Genomic DNA, 27,464 nt, shown 5'->3' on the forward strand with positions numbered 1-27,464 from the left:
TAAGAGAAATAAGTTTTGTATTCTGTTGCTCGGCAGCAAGCTGATTTCTTCACATTTCCCAGATGTTTCTGAATTGAAGAAATAAGTAGTTTTCTCATCAGTGCTCTGTCATTTATCTCACACAAACACCCCCTTACGCAGAGACAACTCATTCACTCCTTCTCGGACGCACACACCAACACCAGGCAAGCCGTAAAAACTCAACTCAATTAAAGTGCCTCTTTCCTGGAAGCCGGCCTCAGACGGAGCACAAGGTATGCAGGGAATGGGAACCGTGTGTGTGTGTGTGTTTGTGAGAAGATGTGGTGGAGGTGGGGAGCTGGGAAATGAAGTAACTCACCTCCTGCTTAATTTTACCAACAGTAATCTCACTTAACACACAAACACAGATTCAGCGTTGGCTTGAGAGTGAAACCACAGCCAGTCATAAATCTTATCCACGTGGATGCGCTCACCTTTCTGACCTCACACACTCCCTATAGGACACCATCCCCTCTCTCTCTCTCTTTCTCTCTTAGCCACCAAAAGCAGGATGTATAAAATCCCACTGCATTCCTTTTCCAGTCAAGTCCAGCCCAAAGTCAGCTTTTTGCACACTAACTGCTGTGTCAAAGGTTTGCCCGTCTCCGTGCTTCTGGGAATCCCTTTGTCACAGCGTGGTGCTCAGCTTTCCCAAACACACTCTGATTCGCATGGAATTTACCCACAATTCCATGCGAAACAATGCTCCACTGACACATACGAGAAGTGAAGATTGCGGTAATTTCAAGCCCTCGGATGGTGCAGCCGTCCTTCCCCGTTGCTCGAAGCGATCTCTCAGAGTGTATAAACACGCCTTTGTCCAGCTTTGAAATCCCATCTGACAGTAAATAATCTTGTTGTGAAGCCAGGAATTGCTGGAATACAGACTACTTTGCAACACATTACAGTAAGTTAAAGCATATCCAGTCAATATTGACTCAAGGGGGAGAAAAGGAGAAGCAGGCAGGAGGCAGTGAGGAAGTAACACACAGGGCACACTGCATTGGCTTTTGTAAAAATAGTGCTCTTTAATATAAATTATTGAAATATCTTAGAAATATAAATATGTGCAACGTTTCTGTTTCATTTATTATGTAATGCTTTTGACATTGCAGATATTACAGCTTGTATTTTGCCAGACTAGTGGCCAGCCTTTTGCAAGTGAGTCTTTATAAAAGACAAATGATTCACATACACTCGGTCTACTGCTGCAGCACAACATGTAAGAACTTGGTGTTTGATGCAAGACAGTAAGACCCAGATCTGACCATTAAATACAAAAGGTGTGCATCACTGTGGCTACATAAACTCACACTGTTTCATGATGTAAAAACAAAAGAAGAGGCTACCATTCCAATATGGATTACAGGTGAGTATGAGCACGAGAAAAACACAACAAAAAGATAATGATGTGGGTCAAATCTGAGTCTTGCAGTTAGTTTTACAAAAGGCATTTTTAAAAGAATCTCCTAAGGGAAGTATTTAGTTCCCTTGATGTTCTCCAGAGGCAAAGAAAAAAGGTTATAAACAGTTCAAATAACAGCATGTTTCCTCTTAACTCCTTCATGAATGGCGCAGGAAGACCAGGAGAAAGAGAAAGAGAGAGAGCGGGCAGGCAACCAACACAAAAGGCTTAAAAGGAAATAAGTTAAGAAAAATGTTACACACAAAATGCATATGTCCATCTGTCTACAAAAATAAAATATATAAGCATGTACTTTGATGCACTTCTGAGTTTAATTAAAGTCATCACTGACATTTTTTTTTTTAAATGCAATTGAGTAGAATCGGAATCAAACTCAGCAAATCCCGATCTCCAGCTGATCAACAGGTGCTCAGTTTTTTAAGTACAATATTTTCCGGACTATAGAGCGGAACTCACTACAAGCCGCACCCACAACGTATTTTTTCTTTTTAAATGGAAACGTATAAGCCGCACCAGGCTTTAAGCCGTTGGTATCTCCACCGTTCTCAGTTTTCCACAAGGAAGCAGCAGAGAGCTGCGTCCTTAAGAAATCTGCTATTGAGGACGCCGAACCGTGGAGTTGTTCACGCCGAGTTTACTTGCAGCGGCTGTCGATCTGTACTGTCAGATCGACAGCCTTCAACTTAAAAGCTGCATCAGATGAACTTCTTCGTGTGGTTTCCATGATTAGGGGGTTTGACTTCCGAGGATTCACTTCCTGTTAAAGAGCCCCCTGGTGGTTGAAGAAAAATTCGCAGAAAAGCTGCATGGTTCAAAGTAGCGTCTTTTAGTCCGAAAAATACGGTAGGTTTTAAATGCATCAAAAATTAACATTTTTAGTGTGTAAGCATATCAACAGTCACGCCTTTGATGGAGTTTATTTTGAGTTTCATAAAAAAAAAAAAAAGTAAAAAAAATAATAAATCTCATGATTGCCTAATTTTCCTTTGGGTTTGTTGCTACTTCCTCCATCATGCAGCCTTTAGCTGCAGAATTAAAACATTTACATAAAAGTGTTTGTCTAACAGACCTAAAAACTGGAAGATCAGGCTCTCAAACAAATTGGATATATTGGTATCAGCCAGTACAAGTTAGTTTGTTGCATTTCTAGATAAAATACTCTAAAAGAACTGATTTGAGACTAAGATGGAGCTGTCTTATTTACACAAGCTACATCCTGTTGGACTGCATCATCAATCTAATCAGTGTTTTTATCAAGCTGTATACCAGTATGTCTCCTCCTCCTTCAGTTTCCCCTTCCCTAATCCCATTTCCCGCTCTTCTGCCCCCCTCCTCTGTCTTCCCACCCTTCTTCCTTCCCCATCCCCGGGATTATTACCGCCAGTCTCCAGCAATCTTTACATCTTTGCAGTCTGGATAAAAATAATTTCTTCTTCATCTTTTGTTTGGTCCCTCACAAGAGCTTTTGTGGCAATAACAAGCTTTTGTCTTGGTGACTGCGGTCTGTTTTCTGGCGCTGTCAGAGCACACATGCATCAAAAAAAAAAAAGAAAAAAAAAAGAAAAAGAAAAAAATGGAGGAGGAATAAGAAACAAACAGCAGAAGAAGAAATGAATTTTTTTGTGTCCTACGCAGACAAAACCGGCATGTGGGCTTGTACCTGCAAGAGTGTGTGTTGAGCTAGCGTGCATGGCCAGCCCACTCCCCTCTATGTGGCAACATTTGCGGGAAAAGGGAATGGAAATATGTGCACAACCTCAACGCACACACTCAGACAAACAAATACTGTATGCCGGGATCTCTCCCTCTCCCTCTCTCTCTTCTCTTGTTTGGACTTTGCCTTTTTTCTGTTATTCCTCCTTCATTTGCTCCCTCCCCGTCTCTCTGTCCTGTGATCCAAAGTGTTGGAAAAATTAGGATGTTCTTTCTTTAAGAGCGTTAAAACCCGCCGACGTCAGCGGCGGCGTGATACCGCCATTGTTTACAATCTTCTACGAGGCTCTGCTCTGCGTCTGAGTCAGTCATAGGAAATGCTGACCTTTGACCTCTGGCTTCTTCTGCCACCCCAAACGGTAGTGGTCAGGTTCTCCTAAGGCAGGATAGACGAGGTAATCGCCGGTTACCCAAACCCGACTCCAGCATCCGGGGGTTAAGGTAGACGGAGCCAAACAGCGATTTATTAGGAATCAAAAGTGCTGAGATCGGCTGATTCTGGTCGCAGTGACCTCATTTCAGTCTCATCAGCTCTGAGAAGCGTTCTGTGCTGTTCCTCATCAGTCAGATAGATGCGTCGTACTTCTCCATGAAGTCTCTGAGCGTCTGCGGGAGTTGCTGCATCTCTCCTTGGCCCGTTCGGTTCAGCGCCCTCCTGCATATGTGCTTCAGGGACGAGGGGCTGATCTTGAGGGGCTTCAGCAGCTCCAGCGGGGTTTTTATCCCACGGCTGTCCATCAGGTAAATGGTTTCCATACTTCCTTCGCTCGCCCCATCCACGGTCAGTTGCACGTCCCTTCCTCTCCCCATGTAGAACGTGATGAGCTTCAGCACGCAGTCGAACCGCGGCACCTTCTCTTTGTTTTGGTAGTCGTTCTCAAGGAAGAAACCGCCTTCCTCGCTGTGGATGCGGAGGTTCTTGGTTCCATAAACCGTCTGCACGGACAGGGTGAAGAAGTAGCGGCGGTCCGACGAGTCGCGGATGAGGAAAGTGCCAGGTTCGTCTTTGCTCAGCAAGGCTTTGGCCTCCAGACCCCCAATGGGCCCAAAGTAAAAGCCGCTCTCCAGAAGCTTACGATGAGCATCCATCACCTGAAACAGATTAAAAGATGATCACGGTACACGTCTTCTCACGTCAATTCTGTTCAACTTCACTGCAAAACTACAAAATATCATCAAGTATTTTTGGTTTAATTTCTTCTGCAAATATCTTAGTACACTTGAAATAAGACTAAATTAATTTACAAGTAACTTAGGATCTTGTTTTCAGTCAATAATTCCTAAATATTGATGAAAATGTACAACATATAAGTGGAACTAGTACTTTTTCCATCAATATTAAAGAATTATTGGCTTGAAACAAACTGAAAACTTTTTTTTTTTCATGGGAGTTAAGATATTTGCACTACAGCTGCAGCTACCAATCATTTTAGATTATTCTACTGATCTTTCTGACGACTAATCAATTAACTTGGAAAATTCTGCATACAAGTCTTTTTAGAATAATATCAGAAATGGATTAAAAGATGCAAATAAACACAAATGTAATTGTCTTTTTAAGAAAGAAAAACATTTTACTACCTAAAATGCAACAACATGGCATTCCTTAATCATGTGTAGCAAAGGATGTCTCTGAAACTAAAAAAACATGATAAAATGTTTACATTTTAACAAAGTATGACTGAATATTTTTAATAATAATAAAAATAAAAAAACTGGATAGCAAAATGTGCTTCATAGAAGAGTATCGCCACTTGAAGATTTTTGAGCAGATCAAACTTAACAAGCAAGTTTTTATTTGGTCTGAAATACAAAATACATTTATAGTTTGGACAGTTTTGGCTTATTTACTAGTCTGTATGTGTTCTTGCAGCAAACAGCCTTTTTTTTTAGTGTATTTACTCCACTAAGCGATTAATCTATTATTAATCTAGTTGACGATTATTTCAATAATTGATTAATCACAATTAATTATTTAATTGTTTCAGCCCCAATTTGCACTGGAAACTAGAACAAAAATACTTGGTAAGGTTTTGTGTTTTTGCAGTGTTAAAATGTTATTATGAAACCTGATAGCAGGACAAACACACAAACAAAAACACTGATGAAAAAAACAGATGGATTGAAGAAGAGATAAATGGAAGAATCGATGAACAAACAGACTGATGAAACAAGATGATGGACAAACGAAGGGCTTAGTTGAAAAAAATTAATGTAGAAACTTGATCACTGGGCAAACAGAAACGAATAGATCAAAGGGAAAAATAGATGGATAAACAGAAATTAATAAATGATAAGACAAACAGATGAATGGATTAAGGAATAGACGTGTGAATCAATGAAACTTGATTGATAAACAGATGGATGGACAGGTGGCTTAAGCTATTGAATGGATGCATGAAAAGATAAAGACAAGTACCACAAAAACAAAATCTTCCCAAGTATTTTTGGTCTATTTTTTGGTGCAAATATCTCAGCACATTTGAAATCCGACAAAACTAACCTACAAGTAACTTTTCAGCAAGATGTAGGAGTTTGCCTACGTCAATAATCCCTCAATATTGATACAAAGTAGAAATGCACCAATCTGACAATACTGTCTGTATCAGTATCCTATTGAAAAAAAATTCTAGATTGGTTATCGGTGACAATATTGTGTTGTTTTTACGCGTTTGACCAAGCTTGTGAAGATAATGGTGTATGTAGGTGTGCTGACTGGTGTAGCGTTATCAAATGTCATGTCTGTGTTTAAAAAAAATAAACGTTTTAAGTCAATTCATTGTTTTTCTGCATTGGAATCAATCGACAATAAATGTCAGATATCGATATCGGATGTGAAAACAGTGAATTGGTGCATCCATAATGAAACTGTTAAACATTTTTCCAACATTGTAAGTGAAAAAACAACCAGTGGAACTTTTTAATCAATATTCAAGAATTTTTGACTTAGAAAAAGCTCCCATATCTTGCTGAAATGTTAGTTGTAAGTTAGTTTTGTCTCATATCAAGTGAACTAAGATATTTGCACTAGAAACTAGACAAAAATACTTGATTTGATTTTTAGTTTCTAAACCTCAGAAATTGGTATTTGAAGTGAAAACGTGGATTGGTGCATTCCTACTAAAATAGTTCTACTGAGAGATCTTTTAACTTATACATTTTTCCAATGTTATAAGTAAAAAAACTATCAGCTGAAGTAGGACTCTTTAATCAATGTTCAAGAATGATTGACTTAAAAGAAGATCCGATATCTTGCCGAAAGTTACTCGTAAGTTTGTTTTGTTTCAAGTGAAGTAAGATATTTGCACTAGAAATAGACCAAAAATACTTGGTAAGATTTTGAGTTTGTAAGTGAGGTGAATTTAATGAAATAAAACCCTTTTCCCCCCAACTTATTTAGATCTAGAAAATATCTAAAATCAAACTTCAGACACTTCCAGAGAGCAGGAACCCAGAAGAACAACCTGGCCTGACTGACCTGCTGGTAGTGTTCATGCGAGCTGAAGGGCTTGTAGTGAAGTGGGGCTAAGTCTGACCCCTGAATCCTGCTGCTCTCCGAAGGGGTCACACTGCTCATTGCGAGGGGCCTGGCTACCGCGGCGCCATGGCCCCCTGCCTCTGCCCGCCGGTCGAGGGGCAGGGGGCCCGGAGCAGGAGCCCCGGGACGGACAGGTGGAGGTAAACGTGGAGCAGGGTGACCGGAGACAGAGGGGCAACGGGGCGAGGCTGGTGGAGTCACAAGCCGGGTCCAGGGCCCCGGGGAGGAGGGGTCTGATGCATCCAGAGAGGGGCTGGGAGAGGGCACCTAAGCACAGCTGGAGGAAGATGGAGAAAGATGGAGCAGGGATTAGGCATTTCCATCTATATATAGGCTGGTGACAAGCAAACACTGAGCCACGCTGGAAACTTACACTCCTTCATGAGCAGTGACATAAACAAATGAGCACTTTGCCACACTGGAGCTCTCAGTTTACCCCACATAAAATGCAGTTATGGCGGCTGTGACAAATGCACGGAGCAGGAGCGGGTTATATTTAGTTTAAATGAATCCTCAGCGTACTCGCTGCTGCAGCGTGCAGCCAGACGGCAACTGGATCCTGATTGCTTTCAATTGTCTTCGATCGGCGCACCGCAACAAGGGATTTCTGAATCGGGGTCACAGTGAAAGAGTCCGGCACATTTTTTTTTACCCCTCCCTTCCCCCTCTTTTCTTTCACTGAATAACTCTTTATCCCGGTTGTCGGAAGAGGAGGAGGGCTTCCTCTGGGTTCACTGGGATAAAAAAAAATAAATAAAATGATAACAATAGTGAAGCCAATCTGGCTTGCTTTGCTGGGATCCTCTGCTGACTACCGCCCGCTCCACCGGACAGTGATCGGTAGAGAGACGGTGAAGCTGAGCAGGAGGCGCCGTAACGGTACAGAGAGCAGAACCGAGCCAGGAAGTTGGCCTCCGATTTGAAAAGACGCTTCATAAAAAGGGCTGTTTCGCTTTTTTTAAGCACCTTTAAACCTGAACTGAGTTATCCTTCACTGATCACACAGATTTGTGGGAAGCCAATTGGTTTCCCAGTCATGATCCTTATTAAGTTAACAGGACTGCAGGCTGTATCCATGTAAATACTCAGGCTAATTAGCTAGCCTTTTTATACATTTATACATATACTCTATAGCTAGCAGAATTGCAAAAAGGTCCAATATTCTGAGCAGAAAGAGTTCATTATTCAATACAAAAGAGAAAAATGAGCTGCAGGTACTCTGAGCCAGGTAAACAACAACAACAATTCAGGAGAAAAGTAAATTACAAGATAAACAGAGTTATTTTGACCTTTATCTAAATTTGACTTAGGACATTTTTAAAGTACATGGTGTTGGTTGGTGAGTTAACAGGCTGGAAATAGTTGGGAGTTATTTTTAAATCTTGAATTTTTTATGGATAACTGAAAACATTAAGCATCTTCAGCATTTGAGCTGCCAATCAAGAGAAAGTTGACTGGTGCACTGATCAGGCCAGTTTCTTTGAGTTCTGCTGATTTTTGATGTCTTTAGATTATTTTGTTTTATAACGCATATTTTATTGGAAACGAACTGCTTCAGTTTTCTTATTTTTAAAATACAGGAATTCACCAAACTATATGTCGCTAATTTATATCTAGTTTTTACCAAACACACAAAAGCAGGAGAGGGAAATGGCCCTCTGTTATAATTTAGATATTCTCAAAATTCTCAGAATATCCGATGATAAACTAAACATACCCTGCATATTATTAGTTATTTTAGTAGCTGTAACTGGATTTTGGCGTAAAATCCAAATATAATTGGTGGCCCTAGTGGCGCCACCAAGTGGGGGATGAAGGTGTTGTAATGACAAAAGATGCCAACCTCCTTCCGAGACATATATATATTCATTTTCAGTATTTATATTATTAAAAAAATACTTCAAACAGATTAGCCTGCACTGAAAAAAGACTTGGAATGTTTTCTATCTTGTTATCAATGCTTTGAAAAGTTTTTATATTGTATAAATTAGCACCAGAATATTCTCTGTTGGGTTTATTAGTAAATGTAATTTTATATAAACAAACATGACTTTTGATCTACATAGAGGGACTATTACTAGCGAAGTACCAGACATTTTTACCACTAAAAAAGGCAGATCATTCATCAATGATATTGGCATGTAGATCTTCTTAAAATGTTACTGAATGCCTAACTAAAAATATAGATTAATGCCAGTGCCCAGATTATTGGTGGCCCCCATTTGGCCCTTAGATTTTCTAGAGGTGCCCCTGGAGAAAAAAAGAACAATCTTGAGAATTTAATAACAACAGAATCTGCTTTATTTGTTAAGTTTGTGCACAACAAAGGAATTTGACTTTGGTTTTCAATTGCTCACACCATACAATCGCAAAGTATAGATATCAAACTAACTTAGATCAGATTGTACAACAAATCTGTTTTAATGAATCACTGTGTAGAAAATCCCCCTCCACGTTGCTATATTGAAGCCACAGCCGGTTGATGGTAGTTCAGGTTTCCTAAAAAGAGCGAAATAGCCCTTTACTGAGAACAACAAGTCGGAAACGAACTTCGGCATCATATCCCTTAGCCAGAATCCAATAAAAACGAGATTAAATTTAATCCAGGCAGCAGCTGTGAGGTCTACATGAGAGCAGCTGTCCTAAAACAAGCTCAGCGGCGGACTATTTCCCCACTTTCAGTCGACCCCGAGCCTCCTCTCACAACTTACCTTGCCGATGTGCTGAAGTCCGCACCGCAGCCGCTCGTCGCCGAAGGAAAAGACCCGCAAACTACCCGAAAGTAGTGCCAGCTGAATTATTAACTCAGGCATTAAAATCCAAAGAGAAGTGTCCCCCCCGCAAAAAAACGCGTGGGGTTTGGATGGGAGAGCGGAGGAATGCGGCCGGTCGGAGAGATCCCGTGCGAGAGAGTGAGTGAGTGTGTGCTTGTGTGTGTGTGTTAGAAGGTTACCGGAGGTTGTTCCAGTGTGAGTAAAAAGACGATGTTTAGGAAGGCTCCGCCCCCCCCTCCGTTCAGACTTCTTCCAGTAAACACACGCACGCACTCACGCACGAGCTCGCGCTCGCTCCCGCTGCGCAGGCAGGCAGAGTAGAGCAAGCGGCTGTGCTCGCGCCCGGGCAGATTGCCAATAAATAATCAGCGTGACCTTTGGCGCTTTGTTTCCTGGTACTGGGTTCCCTTCTCGACAAGGTGAAAAAGTTAAAAGCTGCACATATGGCACAATAAAACAAAATCACCCTCCCTGGGTAATTGCTTTTAAAAACAGGGTAGATGGTTGAAATATTTATTGAGCAAGCGAGGGTTATGAGGATATGAAAAGTATAATCGTGGATTTTAAAAAGCAAAAACAAGTCTGCAACCGTTATCCCTTCACTGAGGCTCTCCCAAACTGGTTGGGTAATGATTTTATTTATTCATAAAGGACATTTAAGAAACCTTTCTCTTAAGGCTATTTTGTTTCATTCTACTCACTAAAAACAGGATAGATGGTTGAAATATTTTGAGTAAGTGAGTGTTATGGGGATATGGAAAAATGTAAATCTGTATAAAAAAAAAAAAAACAGATAAAAAAGATATTTGTTTTAATTCTATTTTTCAAAGTAGGCATATGCCGCAATCTACTCACAAAACTACACCTATTTGTTGTTGTTTTCCATAATAAAACAAAAATAACCTAAATACAGTGGACCACTGGTCACTCAAGATCGTTTGTAAAATTTACATATTTGTATATATTTTTGTAGTTTATCTAAGATACTCTAAAACAAAATGCAGCTTGGAAATTTTACTTAACACTGGCATTTGCAAAGTAGCCAATCCAGGAGTCTTATTTATTTTCCTTGGCGGTAATTTACTGTAATACCCTGAGTGGAGATAAGGAAGAGCATGAATGCAAGGCACATTCAGACCAACACAGTTTCCTGTTTACATATGAATGCATGTTAGGTTATATTTGGTGTTTGAACTATTACAATAGGCAGTTATAACCATCTTTAGTGGGAGTCTTAAGCATTTGCTGATTTTAACTATTTGCAGGCAGCTGTGGACCCCAGCCACCACTCCACTGTAAATACAAAAAATCCAATTAGATTCGATTCATTATTCTCCTTCTAAAAAATAATAAATCAACTGTGATTAGCCAAATTTTGGGAAAGCTAGAGTTCAATTTCAACAGCCACAATCAGGCCTGACTGGCCCCACTTCACACCAAATAGGTCAAAAGATCTAAAAAGAGTATCACATCATGCCTCAATCTAAAGTAGGCCTAAGGCAAGATCAGATGCAGAAAATAAAGGCTATTGATGTCTACCAGACTGGAAAAAAGTTCCAAAGCCATTCAAGAGGCTTTGGGACTCCAGCAAAGGACAGTGAGAGCCATTGTCCACAAATGAAGAAACCATGGAACAGTAGTAAACCTTCCCAGGTGTGGCTGAGTTACCAAAATTACTCCAAAAGCACAACAATGACTTACTGAGAAGGTGGGATGGCCATTTATCTAATCGATTTTTGTTTAAATATTTTATTATCAGGATAAGATTTGACTTATAGAAGAGTAGCAATATTTCAACATATATCTAAATAATAATGCTGCATGTTTTTACATTAATGCAAAGATTTGTTGTTTTTGTCCATTTAAATTTGAAATAATAATCTGAAAATTGTTTTATATATTTAGTCAGGTTATCTTTGATATTAAAACTTGATTTTCTGCAGTGCATGAGGCAGTATTGCATTTAAGATTCAACAAAACATTTATTAACTTGAGCTGTGAAAAAATTGTTCCAATATTTTAGCATCTACTTAAATTATAAAATTTCTAAAAATATGTATTTTTGTAAAAACATGTCTTTGCAGAACAATAATAAACTTTCAATTTGATCCGTTATCTGTTTGTGTACTTAATCAGATATTTCCCTGTCACCTGCGCCTCAACAAAAATGGATTTCAATAAATAAATTTTTTAAAAAGCCCTACCTTAAAACTTTGATGTATTTTCAAATTATCCAGCCTCAGATTCATCAAATGTAAATGCTAATCAATGGACTGTCATTGAACATAAAAAACACATCTAACCTACTGGCTCATAAACCAGCAGATGTATACAGATAAGAATAAAGTCCCTCTGGGCAGTTGTGTTGTGCCAGGAAGTGTCTGGCTTACTGTAAGTGCTCTTGAGCAACAACCAGTAGAGTCTGGCACTTTTACAAGGAAAGGCCCTGCATTTTACAGCCAGTTGTGTTTGGATGACACCATAAAGATAGCAAAAAGGAAAGTCTTTTCCATGCAAAACAACAACTCCCATAACTAGTTGTTAAAAAATGAAAACAAGATTATCATTTATTTCTACTAGAGAAAATACTTGATCAAGCTGTTTCCATACTAAATATAAAGCAAATATTTTCTCGTTTTTTAGTATTATAATCACAATCTAATTTTTTTTATGGGACATAATAACAGAAAATAGCAAGTAATATAAATTTTCTATTACGTATAGAAAACAAGCAAATGTGCAAGAAAGTGCAAACAAATTCAAACTTTTTGGTCAACATGCTTTGTGTGGAGAAGAACAAAAACGGCAAATCATTCCAACTACAACTCTACAGTTACAGGAAAGTGGCAGCATCATGCTCCACGGGTGCTCTTAATCATCAAGTACAGGAGAACTAGTCAGCGTTGATGGGAGGATAAAAAGAACAATTTATATTTTCACACACCTTCAAATTCCCAAATTAAAAAGGAGTGACATCTTTGGGTGACTGGAACTATTTCTTGTATTAATCAATACACAAAATAACAGGAAACGTCAACTGCAGATCCAAGATTACCAGGTCCAAAAACTCTACTCGTTATTTTGATTCATACCAGATGTAGAAGAAAATCTCCTTCAGATTGAAAAAAATTAGCTAAGATGTTCAGGAACCAACCAGAGCTCAACTCTGCATCCAGTTTTACATCAACAGGAAGTGACATCATATCCAACCAAGACAGCAGCACCTTCTCCAAAATCAACAGCTTCAAAGTTCACTAAAACTGGAGAAGCTAATGCATTCTGTAGAAAGGTTTTATTGTCAGAAAAGAAAACATAAAGGTGTTGTGTTATAATAATTGCACCAATTCTAAAAGCATGGTGGTGATTGCATCATGCTGTGGAATTCATTTTGAGTCAGTGATACTGGTGAACTGCACAAAGTGGAGGAACTAATGCTCCTATTTTTTTTTTTACTTCACCTGCAGTTGTATGATTAAAAGCTGGACACAGTCAGGTGTTTCAAATGGACCCAAGAATAAAAAATGTCTGTGAAATCTCCCCCGTTAATAAAATGACATATACATCCATCTGTCAACAAGCTGATTGCAATAAGGACAGGACAACGAGCCACATCACTTGCAGCCAACATCACACTTTAACCGGTCACATGGAGGGCAGAGATTAAAGAAATGCCACAGGAATGTATGTGTGGACGTGTTTTTTCTGTGTGCATATTTTACTTCTATTCATACTTTCACTTTTCAGAGTGTTTTGGAATGTGTATCTGTTCAAAAGCTACACGCAGTCAATATCTTAGTCTTAGCTTCTTCAAATTTTTGTGAAACAGAGATAAGTTTTCTAGGAAATAGCTAGCTTAAGCAAAGCAGAAACCAAAGTAGATTTCTGCCCAATTTAAAATAATCCCAGTCTTTTAAAGGTCATATTGGTCATTGTGGTTTCTAACTACTATTAGAAACTGAAGCTAATAACAGCACGTTTCTCTGAATTTTATGGTTACAAAAATTGTAAATATCAAAAACAGGTTAACAAATATAACCATCATGAAGCACAGATAAAAATTTGTATTTCTACAGTTATGTTTTATGCAAACAGCAGCTTCTGATAGAGACCAAAGTTGACAATGAACATTTGAAATTTCTGAATCTGAATAATGATTCTTACTTGTTAATGGAGGCCTAAAATAGTCAATTCTAACTTTTAGAATAGAATGTTTAATCAAATGATTTTTGATATATGTAATTTATTAAATCCTTTTTGGATTAAAGTGGGTGTAAGAAGTATGGAGGACCAAAACAGACATAGATGTAAGCATTTGACTAACTGAATTCTTTATCTAATTAATATTGCAATAATTAGCCTATTCATTTATTTATTCACTCCTGCATCTTATTTCTGCCTGTCCTTTTTGCTTTTGCTTATGCATGAATAAATGAACGAACAAACAAACAAACGAGATAAAATAAGTACATACACCAATTAATCGCATGCTTACTTGGTTACATTCAGAGAATTCACCACACCAAATAGATGTAATAAGAATCTATTCTGAATTATGTCAGTGTTGGCCCTCCATAGCGGTGCTTCAACTACTTAATATAAGAAGTTAAGGAAACCCTTTTTAGATAACACTGTCTCTGTTCACAGACTGTGGTACCGATAAAGTTTTGGAAATAACTCGGCGCAGCAGCAATGGCAGCTCCCATGACTTGGAGGAGGCTGGTGCACTCGGTATACTCCCCGGCCATCGCCGGGGTTTTTAGCCGGATATCTGACCGGTTCTTCCGCGCCCAGGACAGAAGGAGAGGGTAAGAGTCGCAGCTGACTGCCTCAGACCCAAACGCTTGGACAAAACTGTGTTTTATCAGACTGAACCGTCTTTCCGTTTAGCAACGCATGCTAACTGTGATGGGTTCATTATCGGACGCATGTAGTTCAGTGCCGCTGTTTTAAAGAAGCTCTTTAAAAATTCAGCTGGATAATAGTTAATTTTTAAACTTACGTTTGTTCATCCGGAAAATCTCCAGAAAAGTCGTCGGGAATCCCTCTCTCCGGACTCTTAAAACAGCAGATAACCTTGACAGAAAGTTCTTGTTAACTGAAGTAGCCGTTATTCAACCGTCCGTCAGGTTACGAAAAGCACACACCTTCATTTGTATCTCAGGTATGAGGCACCTGATTGCTCTTTCAAGTCCATCCCATTGACAGTTCAGGTCTATTAATGAACGTTTAGCAGGTGTAGTGAATTCTCTGAATGACACACCCTGGTTTTCTTCGAAGTGAATCATTTATTTACAGAATATTAATAACCTAATCTTGAACGTTTTATTGTCTGTTTTTACTGGAAAAATCAAATTGGGGGTGGGGGTGCTGCAACCCACCCATCGTTAATCGCTTTATTTAGGGTTTTATTTTACCTGGAGAAAAAAGAACTGCTGGAGCAGACTTCCACTTACAACGTAAATGCATTTTACTGGGATAAACCAACACACAGCAAGCCCACCGTTGAGAAGTGAAAATGAAATGTGGTTTACAAAATTTAGTAGATATTTGGAAAGTAAAGTGTGTGTATTTTGTCAAATTATAATTTCAACTGTTCTATGAAAACCTTCGAGATCTATTAATGGAACAGTAATAAACTAACCTAATAATTCAATTCAACTTAATCCAAAGAAACTTAATGTTGTCGTAACTCTTATCAACCAAAGCTCTTCAAACCTTGGTTTGAAGGTTGCCGATGTTGATAGCTGTGTTTGTTGTTGTAGTTTCACAAAGTGGATGCTCAGGGTTTTACATTTTCTCTGTTCATGTTGATAAGATAACTAGCAGTGTAACAAACCAAGGTTAGCTTGATAATTACTCGAGTTATTACTATACTGATCTGCTAACCTACGGTCAGCTCCTTTACAGATGTGCCACTTATAGCTTATCAACTAGTTTTAAAATAAGAAGAAAGGTTCTAATAATCATAACAAACTGTGTTTATATTATATATAAGTACACATTTCAGGCAAACAGCACCCATTCTACACAGCAGATGCTGCAGTGGAGAAAAACCTGCTTGTATTCAACAATTGGAAGCAAAAGAAGAATCAAGAACAAGTGCATTTCTTTTTTTTTTTTTTTTACAACTTGAACTACATTTTGACCTTAAAAGTGTTACTTTTCAGCTTTTCGTAATGCAGATTCCCTCTTATTCAGATTTACCCTTCCTTTGAGCTCTTTCAGGCTCATCTTGTTTGGTGAGTGAATCTTGTACTGGATGTGGAAAGTTACAAAAATGGAAATCTGAACAAGCGGCCAAAATGGCAGCACACACCCCACCTTCAGGGTCACTGGAGTTCTTCCTGTCCCTAGATGTCCTTCACTGGGACAGAAAGAGCAGGGTTGAGGTCCTCACAATAGTGATGATTGGTCTTTGGTTCTCACACTTTAAAACTTGAGAAACTTGTAAAAAATAAGAATTTGTCATTTTTATTAATGAGGGAAAAGTAGAAGCATTCTTTCAGCCAGCTGACCAGTAGTTCACAGCAGTGGAAGAAAACTTAAAAATCTCATTCAAAAAACTTTAAATTGTAGGAAATTGTATGATCAGTGTTGAAATTGGCCCATGTGTGGTTCCATTAGTAAAATTGGTTAAAAAGATGTTGCTTAATGAGCGTCATTGATGGCTGTCCATGACTTTGTAAATTTTTTTTGTGAACAGAAATATTTCCCAACAGTTGTATTGTTCTTTCTTGTGAAGTATAAGTCCAGTGTTTCAGTCACCTGACCAGCAGTGTGCAGCTACACAAAGTCCAGGAGTAAAAGCCCACTACTCTATCCAGCCAGCTGGAGAAATATCTGGTCTAGCATTTTCTCTGGTATCTCATTTGAAGGACTTTACACCTCAGGGACAGTATGACTGAACATTTTGTGATCTTGAAACATCTTTTTTTTTGTGAAGAACCCTCCCTCCGTTTTGTCCAGTGTTAAAAGTGAGTCGTAAAGGCCAGCCTGAAAGACTTGCAGTATTTGGATAATTGGTTCAGCTCTTACAACCTTAACCCTGTTTATACTTGTCAATCAGTCAGAAGAGCTGCCTCGAAAACCACTATCTTTCTTTTTGGAGAAACCCTTTGTTTTATGCTCACCTCTATAAATGAGAGAACCTTGGCAAAAACAGAAGTTTAAAAAATGTGGTCGGCTGTCATAAATAACTGTCGTCAGTCTAGAAATGGTTTCATTCTGGGATCTTAAAGAAATGTTTGTCTTGTGCATTTGAAACTGTGAGTAAATGATGACAAACAGTTCCAGTCCAAGAAACAAAAGGCTCAGTATGTAGACAAAATTTATTTTATGATCCAGACAGCAATCATGTGCAAACACTGGGGAATAGAAACACTGCAAAGACACTGACTGCCACACAAATCTTATATGATGTCTATATTTTCTCTGGCATTGTAACCGATCAGGAGATGATAAATGATTTGGGATGACCAATACCTCTCTTTGTTTAGTTCTTTCTCTCTGTACCAAGGACATCTTGGATTTGAGCCTTATTTTTTTCTTATTTCTTCACTAAATCTCTAAAATAAAACTGGGGGATAAGATTAGGAAATATATAGGCCCCAGACATGATTAGAGCATGTCTTATATCATTAAAGGTTAAGGACAGGAATTTCCATTGTGCCTCTCTTATCGGTCTTAGCATGTTGAGGCTGTGTCAAAGAACAAATAGACAAAACTTGGTGCAGTGAAAATGTTTGCCTTGTTTCAGATTTCTTCACACCTAAATGCTTCTGATCATTAAATAAATTTTAATATCAGACACCCTCAGTTAAAACCAAATATAGTTCTCAAATGAATATATCTCTTTGAAATCTGGACGATTCACAAAAAGGCAAAAGAAAAAGATTTGTAAGGGGTGAAGTACTTCCTCACTGCCCTGACACACCACGAGGTAGCAGGATGTTTTGGTTCTCACCTAAAAATGATCGGATTGACTGGACTGACAAGCATTGACGACTGCTGGTGATTCAGACAACTTGTTCCAACTGTTCAACATTTTTATGTCGTTCGCTTCCTTGATCATGCTCAAGTTTCCCAAAAGGAAGCAGGTGGGTTTGCAGTCATCATCGCCAGTTGCCTTTTCTTTGTTTCGTTGTTGAAGTTCAGCATCATTTCCTCATATCTTTGATGCCTTTGCACAGAAATCTAAACAGCACACAATCAAAGCATCTTTTGTTTTTAATAAGCATAAAACCGTGGGACAGTAGGGTGTAGTTACAACAAGTTGATGTCAGTCTTTTCTGACAGCAAATTGAAGATGCACCAATCAGTTGGTTAGTGATTTGTATTTCCCCTCTGATCAGCTCTGATTAGTGATGAGCAGGTCAAATGCTCAAAAGAACATTAAATGTTGCAAAGTGAAGAACTCCTTCTGGTTGTGCAAGAGTACATTAATAAAATCCACTAATGAACTGTTAAAATATTAATAAACAGTTGCCTCTGCATTCAAAAAGTACTTAAGATTAAATAGTATCCTACATGTTTTCACATTGATGCATTCCTTTGGGATATTGCAATTGTTTTTATAATTTTTCTTTGCAGTCAAAATCACCAATTATGTGGTGCTGATTAATAAATATATCAAGTCTTATATATGATGGCAAATGTGAGGTTTTTGTTGCTTCGCCATGTCAGTCACAAACTATAAGCTGTGTAGTAGAAGTAAGAAATACTGCCACCTACAGGTGGGAGTTACCAGTCACTCAAACCCAATGGTTTTGAGAATTTTTACAAAGAGATTGCAATAAACACAATTATGCATAAGTGCAAAAAAAGAAAAGTGATTAAATGTTGACGCAAATATTTCCGCGATTGTTGCCAAATGACAGATGTAATTTGGTAACATATAGATGAAAAATTTATAACTAAGCACATATCTGTTATCTTGAAGGTTCCATTTATGTCTCCGCCTACATAAAAAGCTGCGTCGGGCCGAATTTGGCCTTCGGGTATTGAGTTTGACACGTGTTTTTAAAGAATGATCTCATATTTTTTTTCGATGGAAAACAAAACCAGTAAGGTATTAGGTGTTTTCCATCACATTTTTCGCTCATTTCCTTCTATTTCTTTCTCATTATTGTTCTTTTGGTCAACCACAATAGCAGTCCCCTGTGAAAGATCTGGTTCCATAGTGTGTTAACCGTAAGACGTTGGATGTAATAAACGAAAAATTAAAGTAAGAAATCTTATCTCTAGGGTCTTTTTTTTTCTTTTTGTTGTGAGTCATTCGAGGAATCGGTTTAGCCAAAAATTAAACCAGCCTTTCCAATTGGCTGAATGGATTCAATGAAATCTGTTGAACAGAACAAGGATGTAGATCCTTTAACAAGACAAATGTCACCTGAGATATGATAATGAGAGCTCTTTTGAACTCGCATGCTTTTTATCAGCAGAAATGTGGCATAGTGACATACCAGAATATGTTCATTTTATTTCCTGAGTTAAACCGCCTAAGGCTGAATATTGTTACTGGAGACCATCAGCATAAATGGAACTCACTGTCCTTCTGGGAAACGCTCTGTTTATTCAGAAAAAGATGCCAAAGGCAACTTTTCGTTAATGACTATATTTTCTATGTTAGTGATGACGGAGTTCAAAGTGAGCTTCTTATCTCCCTCATCACACCGCATTATCTTTACAACTTACTGAAAGAAGGCTCAACATCTGCTGCCTCAGTGACATTACCCTGTCTATGAGCTGGGTGTACTCTCATTTAATAACTTTTCCATTGCTGTAAAAACAAGATAATTCAGTGCATTTTAGGCTGAAATGGAGTTTTGACTTCAAACTAATAAATGGAGAGATAACCATTTATTAGTTTTTTTTTGTTTTGTTTTGTTTTATGAGTTAGTGTTTAAAATTTGGAAAGTCTTTCTGCAGTTTAAAATCTTAAGTGTTTGTCCTGAGTAAGTTTTAGTTGCAAATGCCAAGCAGGAATGCATGTATGCTATGAGGGAACCAGTGAGAGAGGTATGCACTCCTCTCCCAGTTTAACACTTGCTGGATGTATGCAGAAGGTATTACATGTCTTTTTTCTACATCAATTTATTTTCTCTTAGTCCTACTGGAACTGGGCTCCCACACTTGTGATTAAACAAAGAAGATAATGAGTGTATTTTAAGCTTTGAATCAGTAATTAAGATAAATTCGTCACTAAATCGTTCTGGGCGCCATGATGGACGTCGGAAGTGAGGCACGGGAGTATTGAACAGAGCTTCTTAACTTGCTTTTCCTTTTTGTTTTTGCCAGTTTATTCACGGCTTCTTCTTGTTTGAGTCAATCTAATTTATCTGTGAACGGAACACATCTGGGTGGAGCTCATAGACGGTGTTATTTGCAAAAGTTTGAGATAGCTAGCTTAGAAATCGACCCATTCCTCCTCCCTTCTGATGTGTTGATCAAATTACCGACTTCGCCTAAATTCAGACCACATGATTTATATCACTGTATCATAAGCAGTGTTTCCCCTCCCCAGAGCGACACGAAACCGTTCAAAAGACGAGATGCCAGCCACTTCTTTTTCCATTCATGCTAGGCTACATGCCGACGCAGTATTGTTTCCATGGTTACTAATGGTTAGACGTGTAGCTTCTCCGTAAGGCAATGTTTGATGTCTTTTTACTTATACTTAATTACAAAGTATATGAACGCAAATTTTCTTACCTTGTAAAAAGCTGCAAATCCACTGAGGGCTGATTGACGGCTGTTAAAAAATCTCCGCCGTATCTTTCCTCATTAAAAATTGTACAATAAAATGATAAGTTTGGTTTCTAGCTTTGTCTGTGCAGCGCGCAGCATCCTATGACCATTTATAAAGTGAAATCAGCTTAACAGAAGCGATATTAGACTACCGACTGTCTGTTTTTTGACATGCCAGACAGTACCATTTCTGTTAGCCCACTGGGAGTTAATTGTTGCTTCAAAAAACGACCCGATGAGACAATGCATAAAGGAGCTGCCTTAAATTATTAAAACTCCTCAAAAAATCCTCGTACTTCTGTGTGCTTATTTCCCGTAGGTCAGCCATGTTGCTGCTGGCTCCACTGCTTGCTCAAGCCGAGCCAGCGCCACGCCACGTTTCCAGGCCCACCGGGTCAGCCGGAGCTCCGGGCTCAGACGGCCTCTGCAGCCACTTCCGTTGGATGGCGGAACAAGTACCCGCCTTCCGGGTGCCGGGAACCCATATCCAGATCCTGACGTCACCAGACCAATTTTACCAGGCAATGAAGGTTTGTGTCGTTTGTTCATGTCTGCTGTCGCCTTTGATTAATAACAACACATTTTAAGACAGCTTTGGAAGTCAAAACTATTTAAGAAATCTCCAATTAGAGGTCAGTGCTGTTAGTTATCTGTTTAACGTCAACACTTTGCAATCCTTTATCTGTCCCAAAAAAATAACAAAACGAGAAAATTTAAACATTCTGATGCTGTGGCAGATCCATTCAAGGCTGATGCCCTGATACAGGGATGTTTAAAACGTGCTAAATGGTTTCTGAAATCCACAATAGTTTAATAAGAATGCAAAGAAACATCTACTGGGGTCACTGGGTGAGAAGTGTAGGTACAACTGGAGAGATAACCAGTTCATCACAGGACAACACAAGGCAAACAACCATGCAGGGATACACTCATGCTAGTTTAGAGATGTCAATGAGCTAATAGTCATGTGTTTGAGCTGGGAGAACCCACTCATGCATGCCGCTTCTATAGAAACCATGCAGAAAGAAAAAAAAATTAAATACTTTATTAGTCCGAGTGGGAAATTAAATGCTGTGACTCATCCTGTTAAGGTCCTTATCAATAGTGATGGCTGTGGACAGGAAGACCACAAACTTTATTTTTATGTAATCAGTAGAAATATAAAATCTTGAGCTTTTAGAAATTAGATTTTTTTGGGAGGCGCAACTTAATTTTATAGATATAATTTTTCCTACTTGTGTTTCTGACTATGTAAAGACTAAACTAAAATTAAACACATTTTTTTCCAGTCATTATGAGTGCTTAATCTAAATTAGGATTTGGTTTGAAAAGTCTGAGAACCATTAATTTGAAGTAAAACTGAGCGCCTGACACAATAATGGATGCAAACTTCCAGCAATTGCTGGACTCAATGGCTGTACTTGTATGTTTACCAGAATTTGCTTGGAGAGTCTATCAAGAAAAAAAAAAGAACGGTGCATGTGCAATCCTGCAAAAAATAGCACAGATCTAATAACTAAGTGTTTTTATAGTTGATCTTCACATCTCAGTTTTATCTCATCCAGTTTATGAGAAACATTGACTTTATTTATCTGGATAATTTTAATCTAAGGGTGTGATGCACTGTTTTTATTTGGTGAGGATTATGATCACAGAACCTTGACATGTTTCAATTGGTAAGAATTACAAAATGCCTTTCCTTTTACCAAAATTACACTCCTACCAGTAATGTGGGTGAGTGTAGTTTACAGTACAGCCACTCCCACGAATAATTTAATAATAGGTGGGTTTCATGTAAGTGACTCGTAGTTGGTCATATTTATGGCACCTTTTGGCACGATTCCCAAATTGCACTTCTGCAAAGCGTCACCAGCTTGTTTTTTTAAGTCAGAAAAATTCTTGTGGTCAAAGCAGGTTTAAAAACAAACAAAAGCAACAACATTATCAATACTAGCAACGTACACGCAATATAAACAATGTAGTTTATAGAATTTAGTCATTAAGAGATTTGAATTATTTATCTTCAAGATTATTTATCTAAAGATTATATTCCAGATAATTTAATTCTAGGATTTGAACAACTTTCTTTGCTACATACCAGACAGAAAGTTGCGTTTGACAAAGGATTTTGTTCAATATTGAGAACCTGCCAAAGTATCGTGATGATTCATTTGTTTTTTTTGTTTTTTCTTTTTCAGTGACGTTCTTAAAATGTCAGCACAACATTCAGTTTTTATTTTTAGCTCTGTTTTTTTCTGCTAAATCCAGTCATTTCCTTGCAGCTGCAAAGGGTCCCTGATTTTCAGTTCTGAATAGAGCTTTTGCATATTTGGATTTTTAGACTTTTATTTATGAAAAGTTTATATTTTGGACCAGAACATGGTGTTGAATTAAAAAACTCGAATGATCTCGATCCTCTGGTGCTATTTTATGACAGCCAGACCGTCTTTGTCTTGATAATTCCTCAGTTTACTCACCTTGTTTTTGCAGCCAATAGTTTTTAATATTTTTTGCAAACCAAAAGCTTGGAATAGTTAAATGGATGGATGTTAGGGTGCAGTTTGTTTAAAACATTGCTGTGCACAACCAACCTTAACCCTGCTTTTACTGCTTTCTGTAAGGCAAACTATGAAGTCAAAAAAGTCAAAATGTTACTCTGTTTGCACATTAACAGCAAAATAATACATAAATAAAAACAGTAAGCTTCCCCTTTTTTATGTATTGCAAGTTTATTGTGTTTCTGCTGTGGTATTTGTTCAGTGATGATCTACAATGATTCAGCAAAACCAAGCAATAAAAAGAGCAATAAAATAATACATCATTAAGCAATACAAAAACAATGCATATAATCATTTGGAGTAAACAGAACCAACAATGTAGTAAAATTGTTCCATAAAGACACAATAATAAAATACAATAATAAAAACTAATTTGGTTATTAACAACACTTAAAGGCTTCTAGTGTCTTAGCAGTGGTTATGTAAACAAATATTGTTCCAGTATAAGAAGCATATATATTTGTAGAATACATATATATTGTATTAGAAGATTTGTCTTCTTTCTAGGAATTGAACCTACATATGTAGTGAAAACAGCACAAACCATAGATGGGAATAATTTTTTAAGTCCAGATATAAGGAGTTGCATAACTGCCAAAATGTTTATTCATGTTGAATAAATAAATGATTCTATTTATCAACTTCTGTTGGAATACATTTTTTCTTGTTGTCATTTTCCAGAATCTTAAAATCCGCTTACGGCACATTCTCGTTCACTTAATAGTTTCCTTCTCCTTTCCCTTAAGGCCCGCATCAGAAGCGCAAAAAGGCGGGTGGTAATGGCCTCCTTATATCTGGGAACAGGACAACTGGAGCAGGAAATGGTGAGGAAGAGCTTTTTGTTTCTTAAATATGCTTCTTTCGTTCGGGGCAGGTGAGAACAAAGCTGTAACAGCAGGAGAGTGAGCCAAATGGCTGGTCAGAGATGCCAGAAAATATGAGTCAGACGTCTCTTCCAAGAATACCGCAGTGTGTTTTCTTCAGATTGAAAAGCGAAGTTCAGGCCAGAACTACTAGGAATGACCCCAAAATGCAAGGGTTTATGGGTTTGGGAGAGCAGCGCTGGCGTGTGAGGGCTTGCTGTTTTTCATGCTTGGAAAGCCTAGCATAACAACATGAAACCAAAGCAAACCACAGTCTGGACCGGTGCTCATATTCAGCTGTTTTTTCGTGTTTTTAGTTTTTTTTTTAAATGACCAGTAATGGAGACGTAGGCAGAGGCCAAAATGCTCAATCACAGCTAAAAGCACTGAGATCAGCTGCTAAACTCTGTAGCTCCACAAGATGATGGATTACGAGAAATGTGAGTCAGAAAGGTGCAGTGAGGCTGTATCATTTTTTTTTTCCTGCTTTTTAAAGTCTGGGGCTTTGCTTTAAAAATGGATGAAACAAACTTAATTCAATCCAGTGTGAGAGTTCAGGCCCAGTCTGTGGTTAGGGCTGAAGAATGCAAACTGCAGGTGTTGTTTTAGTATAAAACCTGGACACAGGAACACTACAGATCCTGACAGTCACACCTGAACGGTGTATTTACTTTAGTGGTGGGGCCAGAAATGACAGTAATCCAATAATTGAAAGCAAGGCATGCTTATCTTACAGAAACAAAATAGAGAGTAATTCCCGTGACCAGGAAGCTGTTCTTTTAGCCCAGCCGGTAATCAGAGAAGAAGAAGAAAAAAAATGCTATTTTAAGTTTTCAAAATAATAATTATAAAAGAGTTTATTTTTCTCGTCTTTTCTCTGTTTGGATGATGTATAAGAAGTCAAGAATTTATTACTACTACTAACAATAATGATCTCTTACTGAACTACCTACATTAGACTCAACAATTATGAGTTTATGCTTTTTGGAATAGGACGTAATCAAGTTTAAGTGACATTTATCTGTAAAGCACATTTCAGCAACAAAACATAATACAGTAACCAGTTATGAAATCAGCAATAACCATTAAATTTTGTCAAATGTCATCATCAAAATTATGAAAACAAATATATACCAAATACATTAATAAATATTCCTCTTACTGCTAATCAAATGCTGCACTAGACAGGTGGATTTTTAGCCTTAATTTAAAGCAACTCGGTGTTTCGACATCTTGCAGTTTCCTTGAAATTTGTTCCAGATTTACGCCACATACGACGGAAACTGAATACTGCTTCTCTATTTTTGCTTCTGGTACCAGAGATCGGATGCAAATTTACAAGCAAAAAAAACTAATTCTGAGGCACTTTTATGAATTTAATGTCCTTTGCTTTTAAATGAATAATAACACATTTGAAATAGCTATCTTACGTAAAGCTTGTTTGTTAAATTTGAGGTATTAAATTAAAAATGTCAAACTTGGACACTGGTGAACAATTCGATCTTAAGTAATTTTGCATGTTTGAAACAGACTGGCAATGCACAGCGAGTTTTTATGTGTTTATATAAATTACACATCATTTTAGCTTCGTTATTAAAAAACACGTTCCTTATCTATCTCCCATTAAGGTGGACTGCATGGAGGAAGCGCTCCAATATGCAAAAGAAAACCGTTGCTCTCCTGACCTCAAAGTCTCCGTACTACTGGACTACACTCGCGGCTCAAGAGGTCGGTCGCCATCCGACCTCCATGCTGTTGTTTGGCCCAGATCTCTGTGCTCACAGTGTTTCATGTGCAGGTCAGATTAACTCCAGGACCATGCTGCTGCCTCTGCTGCAGCGCTTCACCTCTCAGATGCGAGTATCTCTATACCACACTCCAGACCTGAGAGGCCTGCTGCGACTCCTGGTGCCGCAGCGCTTCAACGAGACCATTGGCGTCCAGCACATCAAAGTTTACCTGTTTGACGACAGCGTCATCATCAGCGGGTACGTAGAGTTTAATTCAAGGGGATTGGAAAGCTGGAAAATGCAAACGTCTCCAGCTTCAGTGTGAAATCAGAAAGTGAGGATTTAAATCTCTTCAATGAAGCTTTGGGCAGATTTTTTGTAGATCTAATAGTTGGACTCTCATTTCTCTGACTGACTAAACACCAGGATACTTTAAATTATTGAGCATACATAGCATACAGTATTGCAGCAGTGAATGGAAGAAGCTAAAAGTCCCACATTTTTACATATAATCAGTTTGTTAAGGTTTGACGCTGTCTATATCCATCTGTGGTTATTTTTCTGACAGTGACATGAAAAATAGACTGGTACTTCAATCTTCACTTGGCTCAAACACAGGGAAAAAAACATCAAGTCACAGCTGATCTTTATGCTGAAGAAACTTTTGGAGTCTGGCTACTCAATTTCTTTAATGTAAACCACATATTTTCTAACCTTAGAGACTTTTTGTTCATGAAACATTTCCTCAATAATCAAAGGTTTACCCACTTTTCCTGTGCAAAGGATCTTTGGTAAAAGTCTCCTCACACTGACCTTTGGATGTGTTGCCACTGAGCAGCCAGACATTCATTGAACATGAAAAATGTTTAAAAAACAATCTAATTTCTGTTTAAAGCAACAAATAGACGAGAGATTACAAATGGTATGTCATTGTCCACATATGGTAGAGTCTTAATTAAATATCTGCTTTGCAAGCAAATGGAAAGCAGGTTGTAATGTATTTGTTTCAAACTTTCAGTATTTTTACATTTCCTGCCACTAAGTTATTACATATATGATTTTTAAATCAAACCGAAGAATAAAACGTTTTCTTCGATCATTGTGTACATTTACTCAAAGCACAGAGCAGGTGTTTCCACTGCTTGAAAATGTTTTCAGTTCTGTCATCTGCAGAGAAAATGTAAATCATGGGTGTGCTCTAAAGCTGGGAACTGCGGTGGTGTTGTGGTTTTCACTCCATTTCAGATCAAAACAGACAAACCCATGCATCATGCTAGAGAAGGAAGTTTTCCCTACAGTACCTTTTGAAGAGCAGGATGCATTCGCCTCAAACGTTTGTCATTAGCATCGTACAGCAGCTGCTTATCTGTATTCGGTTTGTCTTGGCTGCGCTAGACATCCTTCACACCCTCCAATCTCATGAACTCCTCTCTGCTCTGAAACGCGGTCTTGTCAGTTTTAAATTCACATCGAGGCTTCCCACTGGGATCAATTGATCTCATTGTTTGAAAATATTATTGTTACATTTTGGTTTCGCCTGAAAACTGAGAACGCTGAGCGGGCTCCAAAGTGAACATTGAAGCACTTAAGACATTGGGCGCAATCTGTCTTGGCTTTGGTTCATTTCCTTCCTGGAATAACAATATCTTACACCAGGGGTTTTCAAAGTATGAAAGGGTGAGCCCCCCCTCCAAGGAGCACAATGCCTGCTACCCCCCCCCCCAACCCCCGAACTGTGACATGAGCTCCATGTCACAGTTCAGTTGTAAAAACTCCTTCAGCCCCGCTCTGGCCAAAACCAGTGATGGCATAGTTACTTTGAAAAAGTAACTCATCGGACTACTGATTACTCCTTGAAAAAGTAACTTAGTTAGATTACTGACTACTTGATTTGGAAAGTAACTAAGTTACATTAAAAGTAAGTTTTTAGTTACTTTCAGCAGCTGCTAACAACAACGCTCCGCGTTAAATAACAAAAGAAGATAGTAACGCAAAAATGATTTTGATAAGTAACTGTAGTCTGATTACTGGATTTGAAATAGCAACGCGTTAGATTACTCGTTACTGAAAAAAGTGGTCCGACGTCAGTAACGTT

At 38.3% G+C, this 27,464-nt stretch overlaps 2 protein-coding genes across 5 annotated transcripts in view; one reads left to right on the forward strand and one right to left on the reverse strand.

Annotated features, from left to right (window-relative positions):
• Positions 1–1,024: 1,024 nt before the first annotated feature.
• Positions 1,025–14,667, reverse strand: socs3b (suppressor of cytokine signaling 3b). Of its 2 annotated transcripts, none has more exons than XM_044101542.1 (3): positions 14,472–14,667; positions 6,639–6,975; positions 1,025–4,252 (listed from the first exon to the last, which is right to left on the reverse strand). In XM_044101542.1, the coding sequence occupies exons 2-3, from the start codon at positions 6,735–6,737 to the stop codon at positions 3,725–3,727; spliced, it is 627 nt and encodes a 208-aa protein (XP_043957477.1). In that variant the 5' UTR covers positions 6,738–6,975; positions 14,472–14,667; the 3' UTR covers positions 1,025–3,724. The 2 variants fall into 2 exon arrangements, with proteins under 2 accessions (XP_043957477.1, XP_043957476.1); XM_044101541.1 differs by lacking the exon at positions 14,472–14,667 and adding an exon at positions 9,410–9,652.
• Positions 14,093–27,464, forward strand: part of LOC122822705 (CDP-diacylglycerol--glycerol-3-phosphate 3-phosphatidyltransferase, mitochondrial) — a 29,103-nt gene continuing 15,731 nt past the window's right edge. Inside the window, exons 1-5 of one of the 3 annotated variants that reach the window (XM_044101534.1) lie at positions 14,093–14,277; positions 20,538–20,748; positions 23,523–23,600; positions 25,268–25,367; positions 25,438–25,627. In XM_044101534.1, the coding sequence (XP_043957469.1) occupies positions 14,162–14,277; positions 20,538–20,748; positions 23,523–23,600; positions 25,268–25,367; positions 25,438–25,627 (695 nt within the window). In that variant the 5' untranslated portion in view covers positions 14,093–14,161. The remainder of the gene's footprint in view (positions 14,278–20,537; positions 20,749–23,522; positions 23,601–25,267; positions 25,368–25,437; positions 25,628–27,464) is intronic. The other 2 variants (XM_044101536.1, XM_044101535.1) reach the window with 2 other exon arrangements.

Source organism: Gambusia affinis, linkage group LG20 (assembly GCF_019740435.1).
Source record: "Gambusia affinis linkage group LG20, SWU_Gaff_1.0, whole genome shotgun sequence".
In the NCBI taxonomy this organism is placed as follows: Eukaryota; Metazoa; Chordata; class Actinopteri; order Cyprinodontiformes; family Poeciliidae; genus Gambusia; species Gambusia affinis.

What these genes read in the sequence shown, in the direction of transcription:
- socs3b (XM_044101542.1), bottom strand. Translation starts at nt 6,737, where the DNA reads ATGAGCAGTGTGACCCCTTCGGAGAGCAGCAGGATTCAGGGGTCAGAC. An exon ending in CGCATGAACACTACCAGCAG is followed by an intron (nt 4,253 to 6,638) that starts GTCAGTCAGGCC and finishes AATCTGTTTCAG; the next exon opens with GTGATGGATGCTCATCGTAA.